This window comes from Ornithodoros turicata, chromosome 7, assembly GCF_037126465.1.
Source record: "Ornithodoros turicata isolate Travis chromosome 7, ASM3712646v1, whole genome shotgun sequence".
In the NCBI taxonomy this organism is placed as follows: Eukaryota; Metazoa; Arthropoda; class Arachnida; order Ixodida; family Argasidae; genus Ornithodoros; species Ornithodoros turicata.
The window spans coordinates 34,893,443-34,910,239 of NC_088207.1; the positions used below are offsets into that span (position 1 = coordinate 34,893,443).

Here is a 16,797-nt window from a genome sequence, read left to right on the forward strand (position 1 = left end):
AAACTTCGAAAGGCAACTGCTTCTCAGGTGCAATAAGCAGCAAGCTAGCTAGGCTAGTTAGACATGCAATGTATGCACCCCGCCAGTACGTGTCGTAATCAATGTTGCAATTAAGTGTTAGTGTGTTATATGTGTGTGTAAGCAGTGTAAATGCTGTAAACGGAACGTGCTGTTGTAAGCACTGTACGCCGAGTCATATAAATAAGCACTAAAACGTTCCAATAAAGACATCGGTACTACGTTTCATTGTGATGCTTTTGTCGTCGAAAGTAACTTTAAAGTAACGTAGTTACTCCTACGAGGTAACTAACTGCAACGGGTTACCTTCTGTGAAAAGTAACTGTAACTGTAATTAAGTTACTATTTTCACAAAGTAACTCACGGCAACTTAATTACTTTTTAGAAGTAGCTTGCCCATCACTGGTACACAGTACATATCATACTGGTGCTGATCTCTGGGTAGACTGGGAAGTACGAAGCCTACTTTCTTGTATAAGAGGAGCCTTAATCTCGGAACCGAGGCAATATGTTGTCTCGGTATACCCAGCCCTCACCGACATCGCAGAAAGAGATAAAACAGGCACGGCTTATCACGTCCGACTTTCGCTGGGATAATGCTTTCCCTCTCCCAATTTTAGGAACTGTTACTTTTTCTACTATCAGTCTGTGGACTGGCTTCGGAACCTCCTTTCGTCGCACTGAGAGCGATTGCGCTCAAAAAGTCATCGTGCGCTATGGTCCGGTGATCCGAAAAGCATGATATTCGGCTATTTTTTCCGATGGGATAGCTCGTGAATATCACTGTGAATTATCATGAATTTGAGTGAATTCGGCACGCTCTTCATATTGGTGGGGTAAAAAAGTGACCTTTACTTCGCAAATTATCGAGTTGAGTTCGCAAATATTTACATAATTAAACTTGGAGTACATAAGATTCACATTACGAGGTGGCAAAATCCTAATAAGAACAAATGCTGTTGACCGCATGATTCTAGGTGGCGTAGTTTTTTTTATTATAATTCAATGAAACGTTTTCTGGGACACCCTGTATATATTCCTATAAGCTGTTATACAAACACCCTAATGTTTTCTGGTTATCCTTGCCCTCTTCTTGTGTCCTCAAGCTTCTTTAAAGGAAAAGGTCGAAAAGAAGCACAACGAAAAACTTCATTTTGACTATGGCTTTGTTGTTTGAAGCAAGCGTATAAACGCAAAATTTAGGATGTCTGTATGTGTGTCTTCGGGTGTGTGCAAATAATTAAAAGCGAATCATGCACAGAATGTTGTATTTAACAACCACCAACTTAACAAGAAAGAAGAAAGGAACAATACTTAAAAAAAAGGAACGAGATATTACATGTCTTGGAAACATGTCAAATACACAAACACGTCACTGCCCTTACCTCTGAAACACTTTGTGTGCGTGTGTGTGAGAGAGAGAGAGTATTTTCGCACTCTGTGAGAGTAGGAAATTGGAACGCGCGGAGAAACGAAACGGGAACAGTGGGAAAACACGACACAACAGGATATAGTAACACTTTGAGTGGGAACGTGGAAAACGTGTCACCAAATAAGTATGTCACAACTCTGAGTGAGTTTATACGACTTACCATCAGTTAAAGCCCGTAAACCATGCATTTTGTTCATCGAAAGTTCCCCTTCAAGACGCGAAAATAATTGAGTTGTTTTCTTGTCCCTTTGTGCTAGCAGCGCAGCACTTGAGTACTCTGCAAAAACTGACCAGACGGTGAGTATACGTACCTACCGTAACGGCACACGACTTGAAATGTATTTCAAGTAACGTACAGATCCTCTGGAATGTACCTAAGGTCACACTTGAGTAATTTGTACTTCAACAAGAACAGAATTACAGGGCATATTTCTTGCATAGAACTCCCATAATAACTGTAGAAGCCAAGCTGGCGACGAGGGGCATTTCAACAAGTGAGCCTCCATGATAGAGATGCGGTCAGTGCCCGGATCCAGGAGGGAGGGGCGATTGCCCTCCCAAGTCATCAGGTTAAACTTTATGTTTCCCCTTCCCCCTCCCCCGCTACGCGCATCGACAAAGAAACCGCCCTCCCTAAGTGAGATCCGCCTACCTGGACACCGTAGGCCAACATGTTATACAAACGGTATCTCCTACAAGCTCCGTGCACCGTTTCTCGCATGTCACATCATACGATTTAAAAAGTACAATACCCGTTCCTTACGGAATAGAAGCAATCCAAGCACACACGATGACGGCAGACAAAATAAAGGCGCTTCGGACACGGAGACCAGCAGATGAGACACGACTTGGATTGGATTGGATACAAGGGATGCCGAAGCGGAGTGGCGTTCACGCTTTGCAAGGCCGTGGCCGTATCCCCCGTACCGATCATGGTGCTCCCAGACTTCGACGCTGGAAGGAGGTATCGCCTCCGTACAAGTCCTTTGCTCTCCCCCGTTTTCTCTTTCCAGCTTTTTCTTCTAGCCTCTCTCCTTATGCTTTCTATGATTTATTGGTCATTACGGGTAAATGTCTCCGTGATGCAGTATTACCACCGCGACACACTGCCAATGCCGGACAATGTATCAAAATGAACTTCACCCTATAGTCCTTTATTGTGGTGCACCTCACATTATGTGAATATCATGAGAAGCGTTCACTATTATGGGCATCCTTTATTGACAGCATCTTCCTTACTAGAAGTGACACAGCCAAAACATGTCTCCCCCATGAACATCTCCCTCGTCGACCGCTTGTCCAGGTCCTAGGGCGCTGCATTATATCGTCTCCACGAGACTTCTCCTAGAGTAGATATAAATAACTCTAGTCCCCAAAGAAACTGTCATATAACCTTGCACTTACAGATCCGATTTCTTCTTGAAGTACCTCGCCACCAGTGCTGCAACTAGTATTATACAAGCCAGAGGGATGAGCACGATCATAAGCAGCTGTGATGTAGTGAGCCCACGCGATGCATCACCGCCTGGAATGTGAATGTACCCAGTTGTCACAGGTTGGAATATGCAAGGGGTTTGCAAGAAATATTTGCTTCTAGCCCGCTCTTGCATGCGGTGCCTATACGAACAACAGCTCACCGCTTTGTTCTGTGGTTGTCATGGGAACATGGGTCGAGTTAGGGTCACTGGATGTTGTTCGAATCGCTGTCGACGCCACTTCTATGGGTGGCGCACTCTTGGAGTTTGTTTCTGTGTTCGACTGGGCGTTGAAAAATCTCGGAGTTGATGAGACATCTTCAAGAGGAACAGAGGAACATGGTCAAGATACAACGCAGGTCACGGAAGTACTCCTTTCCCTGAACATTAAAGAGACGGTCACACCCGGAAACCCATCTATCTGTGTTCTAACAGTTATACCTGGCTAATTTTTTTCGTCCGAAGAGTGCTTAGATATTAACTAACCTAATTTTAAAGACCAGCGCTGCCTCCGCAGCTGCAGAACCCCCAGCAGCGTGACGTAACTCCGTAAGCGGAGGAGTGAGAGGGCGCCGCCCAGAGGAGGAAAGGCGCCGTCCAGGCGCATCGTAACTCTACGAGACGCCCGCACGGCCGCGGCATTCCTTTTCTCGAAGGCGTGCCATCATTGGCCGGTTACAGAATGACGTTTTCCCGTTTTGCAAGAGAGAGAATTCCGGCATACTTTCAACATGCGGCTTGTCATGTATTCCGTCGAATAACAGTGAAACTACATCAGTATTTTGCGTGGGATTTTCGATTCCGTGGTCAATGGTCCGCAAGGAATTAAATTACACTATAGTTTCGAAATCGGCTGGAACGGATGCAACAGTGTCTTTAGTCACAGTTTATTAAACCTCAAACGATACCGACAATGAACCGCTGCTCTTTTTGCCGGTCATTCTGAAGAAAACTGCATTAAAAACAGCGTTGTCGCGAGCTAAACCAGGTACGGCACGGTCGTCAATAAAAAGTAACGCAATCGTTAGCTTGCGACAACGCTGTTTTTCCGTTGCTATTCTCTTAAGTTCCTCAAAGTCTTGTGGCGTAATCAACGCTCCCACATCATACGCTAACTCCTCCGTGATAGCGCATAATAACCGTCCCGGCTGGCTGGTCTCTCCGTGATTCCCCTTAAGACCAATCCCCACATAGCACAACTCAGCTTCGACGGGCGCCCCGAAAGCTCCAGTTAACTGCACCTTCCCCCCTTTTTCCAGCAACCACTCCGACGGGATATCCTCAGGACGAAGTACTGAGACGTCGGCTCCTGAATCGACCCTAGCAGCTATTACTTTGCCGCCTACCACAATGTCTACCCAACTGGCGGGATCCTGGTTGTCCATATCCGTCGTCTGCCACACTACCTTCGCAACTAACCTTCGCGCACCGCCGGCTGTACTACTGTCGCCCCTATGCGCCCTGCGCCATTCCGGACACTCCGTACGAATGTGCCCCGTTCTTCCACATTCGAAGCACCGTCTATCCCTGCCACCCTCATGCCTAGTGTTCCTGGCAAGTATTGGCGACAACATATCCGCCCAGCTTGCTGGCCGGCGTCAGCCACATCTCATCATAGTTTCTTTACATATGTGTGTGTATGAGTCTCTCCTGCTTCAAGAACCAATGCTATAGGAATAGATCTAATATTAGTAACCTCACAGTCTTGCTTACATATAGCGTTTTGTTGCAATAATTTAATTATTTGGTGCATATATTTGCACGTAAGGTGAACGGGGGGGAGGGAATGGCAGGATCGGGTCGCCGTTATTGGCCACACAGAACTGGGCGTCGTCACGAATGTAGCAAAAAAAAAAGAAGAAGAAGAAGAAGGACAGGCGGATGGAGGATTGAGGATGAAGGGTGGGGAGGCGTAGAGGGTGCATGAGTTCGTCGGGGAGAGCAAAGTACGTAAGGCGAACGTTTTACTGCAGACGCACAGTTGCACCAATGGTGCTTATAGGCCGAAGTTTGCTCGCTGGCTTCGTGCTTTCACGCGCCTCAACATATCCTTTCCCATATGTCATATACCCTTGACGTACCCATATGTCATCCTTCTAATCCTCCCCGTAAAGCAACGCCAGTATGATTTTGAGAGAAAAAATGTTCTCATCACCGCCGTTGTCGCAATCGTTCAGTATGATAACACTTTATCATATACAAGTACCTCTTACGAAGGGCGTGGAGTTCTCGGCAGTTGAACGCTGAAAAAAAAAAGAAAGAAAGTTGAGGAATATCACTTCATTCTCTTTTTCTTTTCTTTTTTTCAGAGAGACTTTGGTATTTGCTGTTCATACATGTATTTACGAGTACGTTGTCACATACCAGGGATGGGCATAAATACATTTTTGGGGGCATTTCGTACAACGAGGTAGTCGGGTAGTGCCGCTATTTAAATATAATTATAAATACATTTTTGAAGTCTCTATTTAAATACAAAATATAAATAGGTGTATTTATATTTGAAATACTATTTTAATTACAATGTATTTAAATACTGCCCATCCCTCCCACAGACAACAGAATTGGAGCAGCTGTACAGATAGTGTCAGGCTAACGTCTCCATATTTTCGTTCTGTATATCTTATCTAACCTTCTACTATATATCAGTACTAAGGTCATCAGTACTAAGAGGCCATAACCAGAGCCCCACGTGCAGCGTCAGAAGGACATAAAGCGCTGGTTATGCAGTGACGCTCATGTTCATGTACCTGATGTTCATTTACACCACTTATCTGAAGGCACAAGAACTAGAGTGCTTCACGGGCACGAGCCCCCGACCCGGCACGGGCTCGACCAGGCCCGCGGGCCGTGCGGGGCTTGTTATTGGCTGAGTGCTCCGGGCCGGGCCGGGCCTGAGCCGACTAAATGCGCCAACACCGTGGGCCGGGCCGGGCCGGGCTCGGGCCGACAAAAATGTTTCCGAGAGTCAGGTTCGGCCACGAAGGCACAAATGCGTGCGAGGAACGCATTGGTGTTGTGAAAGCTAGGAGACTTTGAACTTATATTGCAACCGTTGCTTAGTTGTACTGTCATCAGTATATTTGTTCTCCTTTAAAATATTCACACGAGGAAGTACATATCGTGCGTTCTCATTCATACCTTTACATCCTTTCGAGTAAAAATAACGGATATGACTGTGCTGGAACATGACTCAGTGTAGGAGGCGACAGTAAAGATGAACATAACATAGATTATATTGATGACCACTGATATAATGCAGACTGCATTCCGGGACACTTGAAAGGCTTTTATCTCCAAGTGCAATAGACGTCAGAAGCTTCTGGATATTACCCTGTGTTTGTTGGACGTTGATAATGTCACCGTTAAGCTTCCATGCCTATCGGTACAGAGTGCGTGACTCTGAATCGTATCTTTTGATAGGGTACGGCGGAGACTGTATATAGCCTCACCGGGCTCCCGGTAGCGGTCTCCTAACACCCGCTGTTGGCTTCTATCGTTATATTATAGCGTTACAAAGGAAGAGAGTCATTTAGAAAAGAATAGGTGAGAATCAATGAAAAGCACAACAGCTTAATTTCTGAGCCTTGAAGAATATAACCAATCAGCTTGCGAATTCTGTTGCAGTTTATGTATACAGTGAAACCTCCCTACCTTGGACGCCCGCGGTGCAGCCGAAGTGGGTCCTACTTAGGGAGGTGTCCGAGCTACAGAATACGAGGGAAACAAAAAACTGGAAAAGATCAGAGCTCTGTTGCCAGAAATCTCCCCTTCTTCGATTCATGGTCATAAGTGGTACCTGGTACCTCTCTACCCCACTCTTCACAGATAATTATTGCTGATTTTGGTAGATTCAATTATGTGCAGATTCTATTCAATGACATTACCTTTTGAGCTTTTTGAGCAGCGTGCTGCTAGCTTGAGAATTTAAACCCACTTGGAATTAAGCTCCTGGACTTGTCTCTGAAGCGACAGCCCACTTTTCATTGCATTGGTGCAGTGCGCGTTCAAAGGCATTTAGACACACCAAAGACAAGTGCTCAGACAAAGAATAGTTGCAAAGTAGACTGACAGAAGTGCAAGGGTGCGGGCGAGCTGGTATGTTGTCCGTGTCTCAGGGTTTATCGTCGTTGTAGACTAACAGCACCCTTTTTTGGATTTGAAACACTAAAACAACAAAATGCTAAGACCAGTATGGGGGGGGGGGGGAGGCGAAAGTCAGGGGCGCTGGCTCATTTTGGGTCTTTTTGGTGCAAAGATGGGCCGAGATTGAGGTAATTTGGCCAGGGTTTTGTCGGACTTAGCAGGGGAAACCCTGTCCTACACTCTTAATTTTTTTACACCCTTTAGGGTGTATAAAGGGTGTAATCCAAAAGTGCGATAACTCACTCCCTTTAGGGTGTAATATAACACCCTTTTCCACTGACTACACCCTCCATAAAGAATGTAGTCAGTGGAAAAGGGTGTTATATTACACCCTAAAGGGAGTAAGTTATTGCACTTTTGGATTACACCCTTTATACGCCCTAAGGGGTGTGAAAAAATTAAGAGTGTACTTCCGGGATAGGAAGGGGTCACACATAGAGAATTTCGTCCCCATGTATAGTTTCGATGGGAGCCTGCCGGTGCAATGAAATCTTGTCCGACATGGGGGATTGTCCGAGGTAGGGAGGTGTCCGACTTTGGAGGTTTTACTGTATATACAGGTCGGTCGTCCTCTTTCTTTTTTTTTTTTTTTTTGCGCCACACATTTTTTATTAAAAATCTATGAGCGTCTCAGATATGTCGTTTTGGCGTAATCTTTCCTAGCCGGTCGCATCAGTGTTCGATGAGTAATTAACTAAAACCCGATAACTAACTTATTAATTAACGAGTTTTAGGACAAACTGAGATGGAAGCATTAAAGACCGTCGTAGTCGAAAGCTATTCCAACTGCAAGCGATTTCGAAATGTTTCTGTGCTTCAAGATACGAGCAGTTTTCGATTGCTGTGCAAATAAGCTGCACTCGAATCTGTGCGCTCAAGTTGCACCGCAGGGGGCGTTCCCATGAGCGTCCCCTGCTACGTTGGTCGCAACGCAAGCTGATCCTCAGTTAAACATTCCCCCGGAATGTTTCACCTCAGGAAGATAATTCCGATGACGTCACCTGGAAAAGACCCGATGGTATCTAACACAGGTAGCGAAACCCCGATAGGTTGGAAAGCAGGGTGTTGCTGTAGCATGATAAACTGGCCCTAGATCTTACCCAAGCAGCAAAATGTACTGAAAGTCGAGTGCAATAGAGGTGGGCGGTATGTGTCTTATCAATGTTCTTCAGTGTCACGAGTGTGATCAAGGCCTTCCACCTACCCGTCCACCCCTATTGCACTTAACTTTCAGTACATTGTGCTGCTTGGGTAATTTTCGGCAGTCATTATTCCTTCATCTGTTATCACACCATCTCATCTCATCCTGGATACAGTCGTGACGCAGCCCATATACGTGAGGCCAACAACGGCAAGCCGGTTTTTCGTCATCACCACCACCATAACCATGGTAAACTGTCATGATCATGAGGCATCGCTAAGCCTAGTACTGTATGCTTAGTTTATTCGCAAAAATCAACTTTGTGCGAAGTTGCCTTTAATCTTACGCGTTCTAGGCAAAGTTAATTTCATGCGGGTCAGTTACTTTTGGCTGTGAATTTTACGCCCTGAATGTAATTTGTAGAGGGTAGTTTTCCTTCTGCGTAGCGATGAGCGGTTCTTAAAGTGACCCACCTGACAACGACGACCTATCGAATTCTATAGGTGCATTCACTACAAACTAACACCGCAACACCTATCACTGCGTGAGTTTTGGCCAAACCCGACTGAGGTAGCTTGGTGACACTGGCAATCCAATCTTCCTCTATGCACTGTAATTACACCTTGCATGAGTCCGAAACCATTGACGTGTGAACTCCTCGTGTGTCAACCGACGGAGTGTTACCCCCATAGGAAGAAAAATTCGTTAGAGAGAGCACTGGTGCTCATGTGCCAAATTTGTCCTGACTATTATTAGAATTCAAAAACAAATCATCACTCTCTCGAGCAGCAACATCAAAACATCTTACTCTCTATTCAAATCTACAGTAAAAACGTAGAAGGCTTTCATTATCAGCAACTTCCGGATAAGATAGTAAGAATGGTCAAGCATACATGGAGGCAGGCACTTACGGTCTGGGCAGAGATACAACTGGCTGTGCACAAGAGCGCTAGCAATACATGGCATAAGAGCTTCATGCTAAACGATGAAAATGTCTTCTTACAGCTGCGGGCGAGATGATTTCATGTACAATGACAGGTGAGCCTCAACAGCGCACACGCCACAATACCTTTCTCCCTGTTGTAATCTCTTGACTGAGTGGACGATAACAGCGTACAGACAATGTTTTCGGTTCACGTAGGCGCATGGACGATGAAGGTTAATACAAAAGCTTGGATTTGAACGGGAAGCACACACGGATACGTACAACACTCCTTTGGTGTACGGCCAAGAGCTATCTTATGTGTATGAGGGATCTTCTTCTCCTGCTTTCCCCCGCACCTCTTCACCCGATGTGGCATGGGGGGAATGTAGGGGGAAGGTGCGGTCAGCCTGCTCTGAAGTGGCGGCTCGGTGCACCCAGGGGAGGGAGAAGAGGGGAGGGTGAAAGAGGGAGAGGAGAGATGATGGTGGCACAGGAGAGGGAGGGGTGTGCTAACCCTCCTGCTCTGGGGTTAGAAAACACGTGAGAAACACCACAGAAAACATGTGAGCATCCCTCAGTAGTCTTCATTGGGATGCTCCCTGTACCACGGTAACCGCCAGGATTATTGGCGAAGTTACCCCATGAGGCATGGTGCACGGTCCTCCCGGTTTTCCCCTCGCCGTCTCCGAAGACAGACTGACCACCGACAGTTACTTCCGATTGCGCGAGGTGATGCAATAAAAGAAGGAAGTCACTGGAAAGGTTAGCCTCGCAGCCTCGACAAGCGCCGAAGTGTGCTCATCATAGCAACGCAAGTTCGCCACTTTCTTCTACACAACAAAAAATCTACAGGAAATGTCTGGGTCAAGCAAACCTTCAGACCATTCTGCCCAAGGACAGAGTCTCCGTCAGCCGTCAGGAGAACTAGCACATTCCCGACATCGCTTAGCTGATTTGCCTGCTGACCAGCAAGAAACAAGGCATCAAGTTATTGCAACACAGTATGGTGCCCGATCATACCGCAGCGGTCAGGGTCTATCTCAAGCTGTTTGCGACAAGTGCAAGAAGATGGGCCTTATAGCATCGAAGAGTCCGTCTCGGCAGTCGCTCTTCACAGCCTCCGTCCGTCCAGAGCCTCAAGAACACAGGTCCGTCGGCAACATTGCAGTTTTCGTTGCACAGCCCACAGTGAATTGGGAAGGATCTCAGCTACAGTGTGCTTTCTTCTGTTAGGAAAATTTAATACGGCATGGAACGGTCCATGGTCAGCACCTCGAGAACAATATTTACAATCTATGAGCTATTAGGCTATCAGGGGCGATATATGCATTGCTACGCTGCATGAACCAAGAGGTGCTTCAAGGTGAGACGCTTCAAGAGGTGAGTGGGGAGAGGTGGGATATGCACTATTTACACTCGATGGAGAGTGATGGGAAATGAAAGAGAGGTACTGTTCATGGAGGGACACCTTGAACAGATACGGAGCCCCCTTGCACCAAAAGCGAAGGGTGGAACCGCCACCGCTGTAGAAATTCGTCACCACCAAGTGCAAAGAGCTCTCGTTGTAAGCTATTAGTCACAAGAATGCGCAGTTGTCGAACCAGCAGGAAAATAGGGGTGTTCCGCCGCTGAGGAGCGACAGCCTTGCAATGGGCCTTCCACAACACTGCAGCGCCACACGCGGCGACTAGCACACTCAGCCTGTTTGGGCGCCTTTGGTCACGCCGCGCGGGACAGAGCACATTCGTGCAACGCCTAACCAAGGTCCAGAAGATGCGGGAAATGCGGCACTCGAATACCACATGGTAGTTCGTTTCTGCCCGGCCGCAGTACGGGCAGCCTCAGTTGACGTGATGTCCCACGCATGCAGCCGGTCGCGTGTGGGGAGTATCCGCCTAGCAAAGGACCAAATGATGTCGCGCAGTTTCCAGTTTCCTCCCACGGGCCGACGAACGATGTCCAAGAGATACCTGGAGCATAGTCCACCCGCCTTCTAAGGCTTTCAGTTAGTGACGTGTCGTTCGCGAATGAACAGTTCGGAATGAACGAATTCCGAGCACAAACTAAATGAACTCATTCACTATTGTCGATCGTACTCGTTAACCAGTTCACTTAGACGTCCCCGTTTTGTCAGGTTTCGCCTGCGTTCGCTTCACAGTTTCTCCGGTTTCTCCACTCTCCTCCAGACGATGGTGCGCGTGCCGCCATCTATGTTCGCCGCTGTAAAGCCGTGTTGAACGCATGGGCAGTAGTTAGCCAGGCGAAGCTCAGCGCGTGTGGCCCGAATATCTGAAATGTTCGTTCAACTCATAGGGACTCGTTCGAAAGATGCGTTCGCGAATCATTGACGCCAGTGGGTCATGTGACCCTGATCATTACTAGTTTTGTATGCGGAGCCTCTACCGTAGCCACTGAGGCGCCAAATTCGAAGTAGGCACGCACCAGGGGACTGGTTTAAGATTTCTAAGTACTGATCATTTCTAAATACGTACATGAAAAACATGTCCGCCATCTCACATACTAGCCAGAAAGGGCCTTTTCCGGTATACCTGACAAATAGCTTGGATTTATCGAGTGCAGGTCACCACCAGCGATACGTAGAGCGCGCCGATCATAAACAAAAATCAGAAAGCACCTTTTTGATTCTGAATACTTCCACCCATACGACGTCCGCCGCAAAGCTCGATATCGACGCGCCGCACATTGGAACACTATCTGTGTTGGCATTCCAGAGGGGCGTAGCCTCAGCGCCTTATCATTTACCCTCTCGCTCCTTCTGTCGCTGCGCCGTCAGAAAACACGCTCGTGTGAATACACGGTTAAAGTGCGAGATAGCAGCAGATTTCAGTTACGAACTATAGAGAATGGATATAAACTGATGTTGGAAATGGAAGTCCATAATTTGTTAACACCGGGAAGAATGCGCAAATAAGTGTGGTAATGTGTCATGAGAATGGCTCGCATTTATGAGGTGATCCAGACGGTGGCTGGTATAATGTTACTGGGCGGATGTGTGACACATATGCAACACGACAGAGTGACAAAGGTTATGGAACGAAAAAGAGTTTCTGGCATTTCGGCGCTTGGCGGAGTTTAAGCCATGAGTGTAAGAGCCTAGCACGAGTAGCAGGGGAGTAGTCGCACGCAATAAAGGAAACGCGCAGGGTCCTGAACAGATTCAAAAGCATCAGAAAGAATTGATTGGAATACTCTGGGACTGGAAAGTTTTGGGAGCTACGGCATTTTCTTGTTCTATCTCCGTTGCTCCCCGGAGGCTTCCTCGTTGACGTCTGGCATGATTTCAATCTCACATCTTGTTTGCGTCTATAGAGTACAAAACACAGATTGCTGCTCGTTTCTCTACGAAGCACTCCTCCTATTCGATCACGCACGTCTGAGAATGTGGAGATGTGAACACCAAGGTAAGGTCAACCTTCCATTTATGAACTGTCAACATTCCTGGAGAGATCTTTCATAAGTCACTTTCATAAATCGAGGGATGACTCTGTAGTTGATGTTAAAAGGAGAACCCCCTTTTTGGTCTTCACTTAGAATTTCCACATAATAAAATATCTGTGAAATTTTTATCCTATATGGCAAAGCGGCACGTACAAGACAGCAGCGCATATTAACAACCACACATGTACCCTGAGGTCATTCGGTTTGTTCTCTTCTTCTTTTCTTTCCTAACAAAGTTCGATGGCCCCGTGTATATATGTTACACGGTGGATATGCCCAACAAACAAACAAACAAACAAACAAACAAACCAAAAAGAATGTTCAAGAATACGGTTCCTAAGACCAGTGAGGATGAACCTAGTAAGTCAACCCTCGATTTATGAACACCTCGGTTCCCCGAAAAATCGTTCATAAATCGAGGGATTCATAAATCGAAAATTCACTATCGAGCAAATGGAACAGTATTTCCGAGTTGGGATTGTGTTTATAATGCCATATATTGTGTAATTTTGCTTTTGACCATGCCTTCTGCTGTATCAATCTCACAAAGAACAGACGTTAGCGCATTCACACTCTGTTTATTATGCAATACTGAATTGTTTAATTTTGCATTGGACAATGCCTTCCGCCGTGTCAATCTTGGAAAGAAGAGATGTCACCACATTCGCACTGGACTGGTCTCGGATTTCCTCCGGGATTTTTAACCTGCGTTTATTAATCTCCGGGTGACAGCGACCACCTTATTCATCAACTAAGGTCACGAACACTTGGTCGCACCTTGGGCGACCAAGGGATGGATCCGGGGTCGCACCTTGTGCGACCCCGGAAAACCCGTTTGTTGTTCCGATTTCGAGGGGTTAAGAACCGAGGGTGCAATACCTGGAAAACGTTTTCTCCGTTCAGGCGTCATTCATAAGACCACGGAATTATCCCTTTGAAGGTTTCTGTTGACCTCGGAACGATCCGTTCATAAATTGAGGGCAAAAACGCTGGGCAACTCCTAGTTGGTTCCCAGAAATCCCGTTCATTATTCGAATATCGAGGTTCATAAAACGAGGGAAAAATTAATGGAAAAATTTTGGTTCCCCGTGCTCGTGTTCATAAAACGAGGGAATTCATAAATCGAAGGTTCATAAATCGAGGGTTGACTGTACATTGTATTGCCCTTGTGTAACCCGCGTAGTTTTCAGCATTCCGAGAAACACATACCAGTGACGGGAAGTAGTTAACTACACGTAGTTAAACTCGTAGTTAAACTGCTCGTACACGTAGTTAAACTCGTAGTTAAACTGCTCGTACACGTAGTTAAACTTCTACTTAAACTACTGCATAGTAGTTAAAAAGTAGTGCGAAACTATCTCTGAGAGCATAATTCTAACTAGTAGTTGAACTACATTTTTCTGTAGTTAACTACACTGTGGTTAGGTTACAGCGGGCTACAACTACATCGCATTTTATGACTGTGTCTCCAAACTGCTTCGCGGCTCTCCCCGCGATTGTTTGAGATGGGCGACATAAAAATTTTCTGCTTTGCGCGTCACATACATACTGTTATAAAAATCGACAGCACGGTTAACTGGATCGAAGGTGGAGTCCTTTTTAGCTGGAGAAAATGTCTACCTTAGCCGTACGTCGCTGGAAAGAGTTTGCGATTAGTGTTTCTCGGCGCGCTCCACAAATTTCTAATGTGCACCTCGAGTCTAAAGTCTATATAGAAAAAGCTTCCAACGTAATCATGTGAGGCAATAAAAATGTCTGAATAATTAAGCAAAAAAAAAAAAAAAAGACGACAGCACAGGGCACTGAATACTATGCAGCGGTTCCGCTTCACGTAGATCGCATCGTCCTGTTTAAACCGCCGGTGTACTTTAGGCTGGACATCATTTACGACAAGCCAAAACGCCATGGTGGTTTAAAATGTAGTTAAACTACGTCGCAATAGGTACAAAGTAGTTTTAGATATTGGTACCATAACGCAGCTACACTACAATTTTAAGACGTTGGTTGTACGTAAACTACAAAAAGTAGTTACAGCCTATCTCTGTCCGACGCGGAGTAATATGAATCATGTGTCATCATTCATCATTATTTCTGTAATTCCAGATGACATCGTTCTCGCAGTATTTATGGTAGCAGTTATGGTATTTAATTACTGTATTTATATTTTGCATTTAAATACTCACGTTGAAGACTATTTATGCAGAGTATTTAAATACTCCTTTCAACAAAGTATTTCGTATTTATATTTAAATACTCAAAAAAATGTATTTATGCCCATCCCTGTAAATTCAAATAAGGCATGTAAGCATGTAGTGATCTTTGCCCTCATTGACGATTGCCTTATATACCTGTTCAATGGCATGTAGACTCTATAGTGTATATCCGCCTGTGTGTGCCGGTCTCGGCACTTGTTGCGTACCGTGTGACAGAGGTTGCGTAGCTCTTACGTAACCACAACTCCAACAACAATTAGTGAAGGACATCCCATGATGTCATGGGATGTTTCCCAGTGGTAGCCACAGAACCCTAGCCACGCCTTGTCAAACTTCTCGTGAAAATAGGAAAGAGAAGCAAAAGAAAATCAGTCTGTCCCAAAATCACTATTGAAATATTCTACAGAATATACGATATCTTCAATAAACGGAGGCAGCCACACAAGTGACTGTAAGTAGAGGGAGGTAAGCTTGAATTTGACAACTGCAAATGTTCTTAAGAAAAGACTGTTCTTGCAGAACAACAGTCTTGAAAGACTTCTGCAATGCGCAACATAGTGCAAGGTAAACGCACACAGTGTAAAGATTAAAGACGGCAGTATACAGATTGGTGCACCTAACGTGACAAAAAGATCGTATTAAAAAATCAATTTGTCTGAACATTATGATGCGAACGATATTTTTCTCGGGGGACATTTTACCATTATTTCTGAGCACTTTCACCAAGTTTAATTCGCGAAAAATTCGCGAGAAATTGTCTCTGGACAATCAGATGCATGAATGGCAAGGGTTAGCGTCACTGAATAGCTATTCAGTGACTCTAGCAAGGGTGTAGTATCGAGCGAAAAAATCAGAAAAGTATTTGTTACTTTTACTTGATGACGCGAGCAGCGCCATTATTTTTTCGAAAATCGTAACGACGTCAGTATTGCGCCACTTTTGAGTGGTGTACCGGGCAGCCCAGTGAATCATAAAGCTCCCAGTATCGGGTACAAACAGCAATTTCAGTTCGACGTGATGCAGCTTACTTCTCTGTGAAACGGAACATGTTGTCATACAATCACCAACGCACATTTCTCGACACGACGGCTCTTCTATGGATTCTGCGAGCATGTCGGATTTTGTTTAATTTCACTTCTTTTTATTTTTTTGTAGTAAAAGCTACAACGCAGGCGCACGACAACAATGGCGAAGATCTTTCATTGTTCCCAAGAGTCGAACCTGCCAGTATGTCGAATAAGTATCTTCTTACTGCAGCAGATGTCTGTGCAACTCGGTGACGCAGTGCACATTTCAGGTTGGATGCACCCGACGCTTCTTTACAACGACCATTGGTGGCGTTATAAAGCAAGCATCTGCTTTGCTGAACCAGCGCGTCACCAGTTTGCGCCGTATCGTACTTCTCGACGGTTATCGCCAGTGCGTGACTCATGGCGGAGCTTGCGTTGCCGTCTGTAATCACGCGGGCGTTTTCCGCTTCTCGCAACATGGCTGCCGCCATAAAGCCACCTGTATAGGCTGCGTCGTCGTGCAAAGGTAATTCTAGACATGTTCTTCAACATTTGTGTCGCACAACGAAACGCATATGACCATATTGGCTCTCTAATAATGCATGTGAACGCATTGCTTGTGCGACGCGCAGTTTGTACGTATGAAGGTCAACACAATACGCCTGTACGACGAGAAGCGAGAGGGGAATTATGCCACCGGATGTGCGCTCGTCGTCTGGCGCGTCGTATAAGTATTTCGCAGCTGTGGGTCTTGCTCAGGTAGTCCTCGTTCCCAATTTCCGCATGTTCTGTGAACGTTTCCCGGCCGCTGGCGCAGGGCCAAGCTTTATGGGAGGAGATTTAACTCTTCCTATCCGGAAGGTATTTTTGGCCAGTATGACGACATCGTTGGTGGATGATTTGTGATTTAGGGTGTTTGAGGGGCTAGGAGTAGTTGTTGAATTTGTGCCAAGATAATTCCTGAGAAATCAGCATGTG

General features: G+C 45.8%; 2 protein-coding genes across 12 annotated transcripts in view; one reads left to right on the forward strand and one right to left on the reverse strand.

Annotated features, from left to right (window-relative positions):
- Nucleotides 1–2,647: 2,647 nt before the first annotated feature.
- On the reverse strand, nucleotides 2,648–11,243 carry LOC135400916 (uncharacterized). Of its 5 annotated transcripts, XM_064632927.1 has the most exons (6): nucleotides 9,282–11,224; nucleotides 9,124–9,217; nucleotides 5,132–5,168; nucleotides 3,088–3,243; nucleotides 2,855–2,975; nucleotides 2,648–2,794 (listed from the first exon to the last, which is right to left on the reverse strand). In XM_064632927.1, the coding sequence occupies exons 2-6, from the start codon at nucleotides 9,187–9,189 to the stop codon at nucleotides 2,770–2,772; spliced, it is 405 nt and encodes a 134-aa protein (XP_064488997.1). In that variant the 5' UTR covers nucleotides 9,190–9,217; nucleotides 9,282–11,224; the 3' UTR covers nucleotides 2,648–2,769. The 5 variants fall into 5 exon arrangements, with proteins under 5 accessions (XP_064488997.1, XP_064488995.1, XP_064488998.1 ...); XM_064632925.1 differs by lacking the exon at nucleotides 9,124–9,217 and having other exon boundaries at nucleotides 9,282–11,243; XM_064632928.1 differs by lacking the exon at nucleotides 5,132–5,168 and having other exon boundaries at nucleotides 9,282–11,239.
- Nucleotides 11,244–16,172: 4,929 nt separating this feature from the next.
- LOC135400913 (uncharacterized) overlaps nucleotides 16,173–16,797 on the forward strand; it is a 31,547-nt gene continuing 30,922 nt past the window's right edge. For 5 of the 7 annotated variants that reach the window (XM_064632918.1, XM_064632922.1, XM_064632923.1 and 2 more), the window contains exon 1: nucleotides 16,175–16,345. The gene's annotated coding sequence lies outside the window, so the exon portion shown is untranslated. Of the gene's footprint in view, nucleotides 16,346–16,797 lie in introns of all 7 variants that reach the window. The other 2 variants (XM_064632917.1, XM_064632919.1) reach the window with 2 other exon arrangements.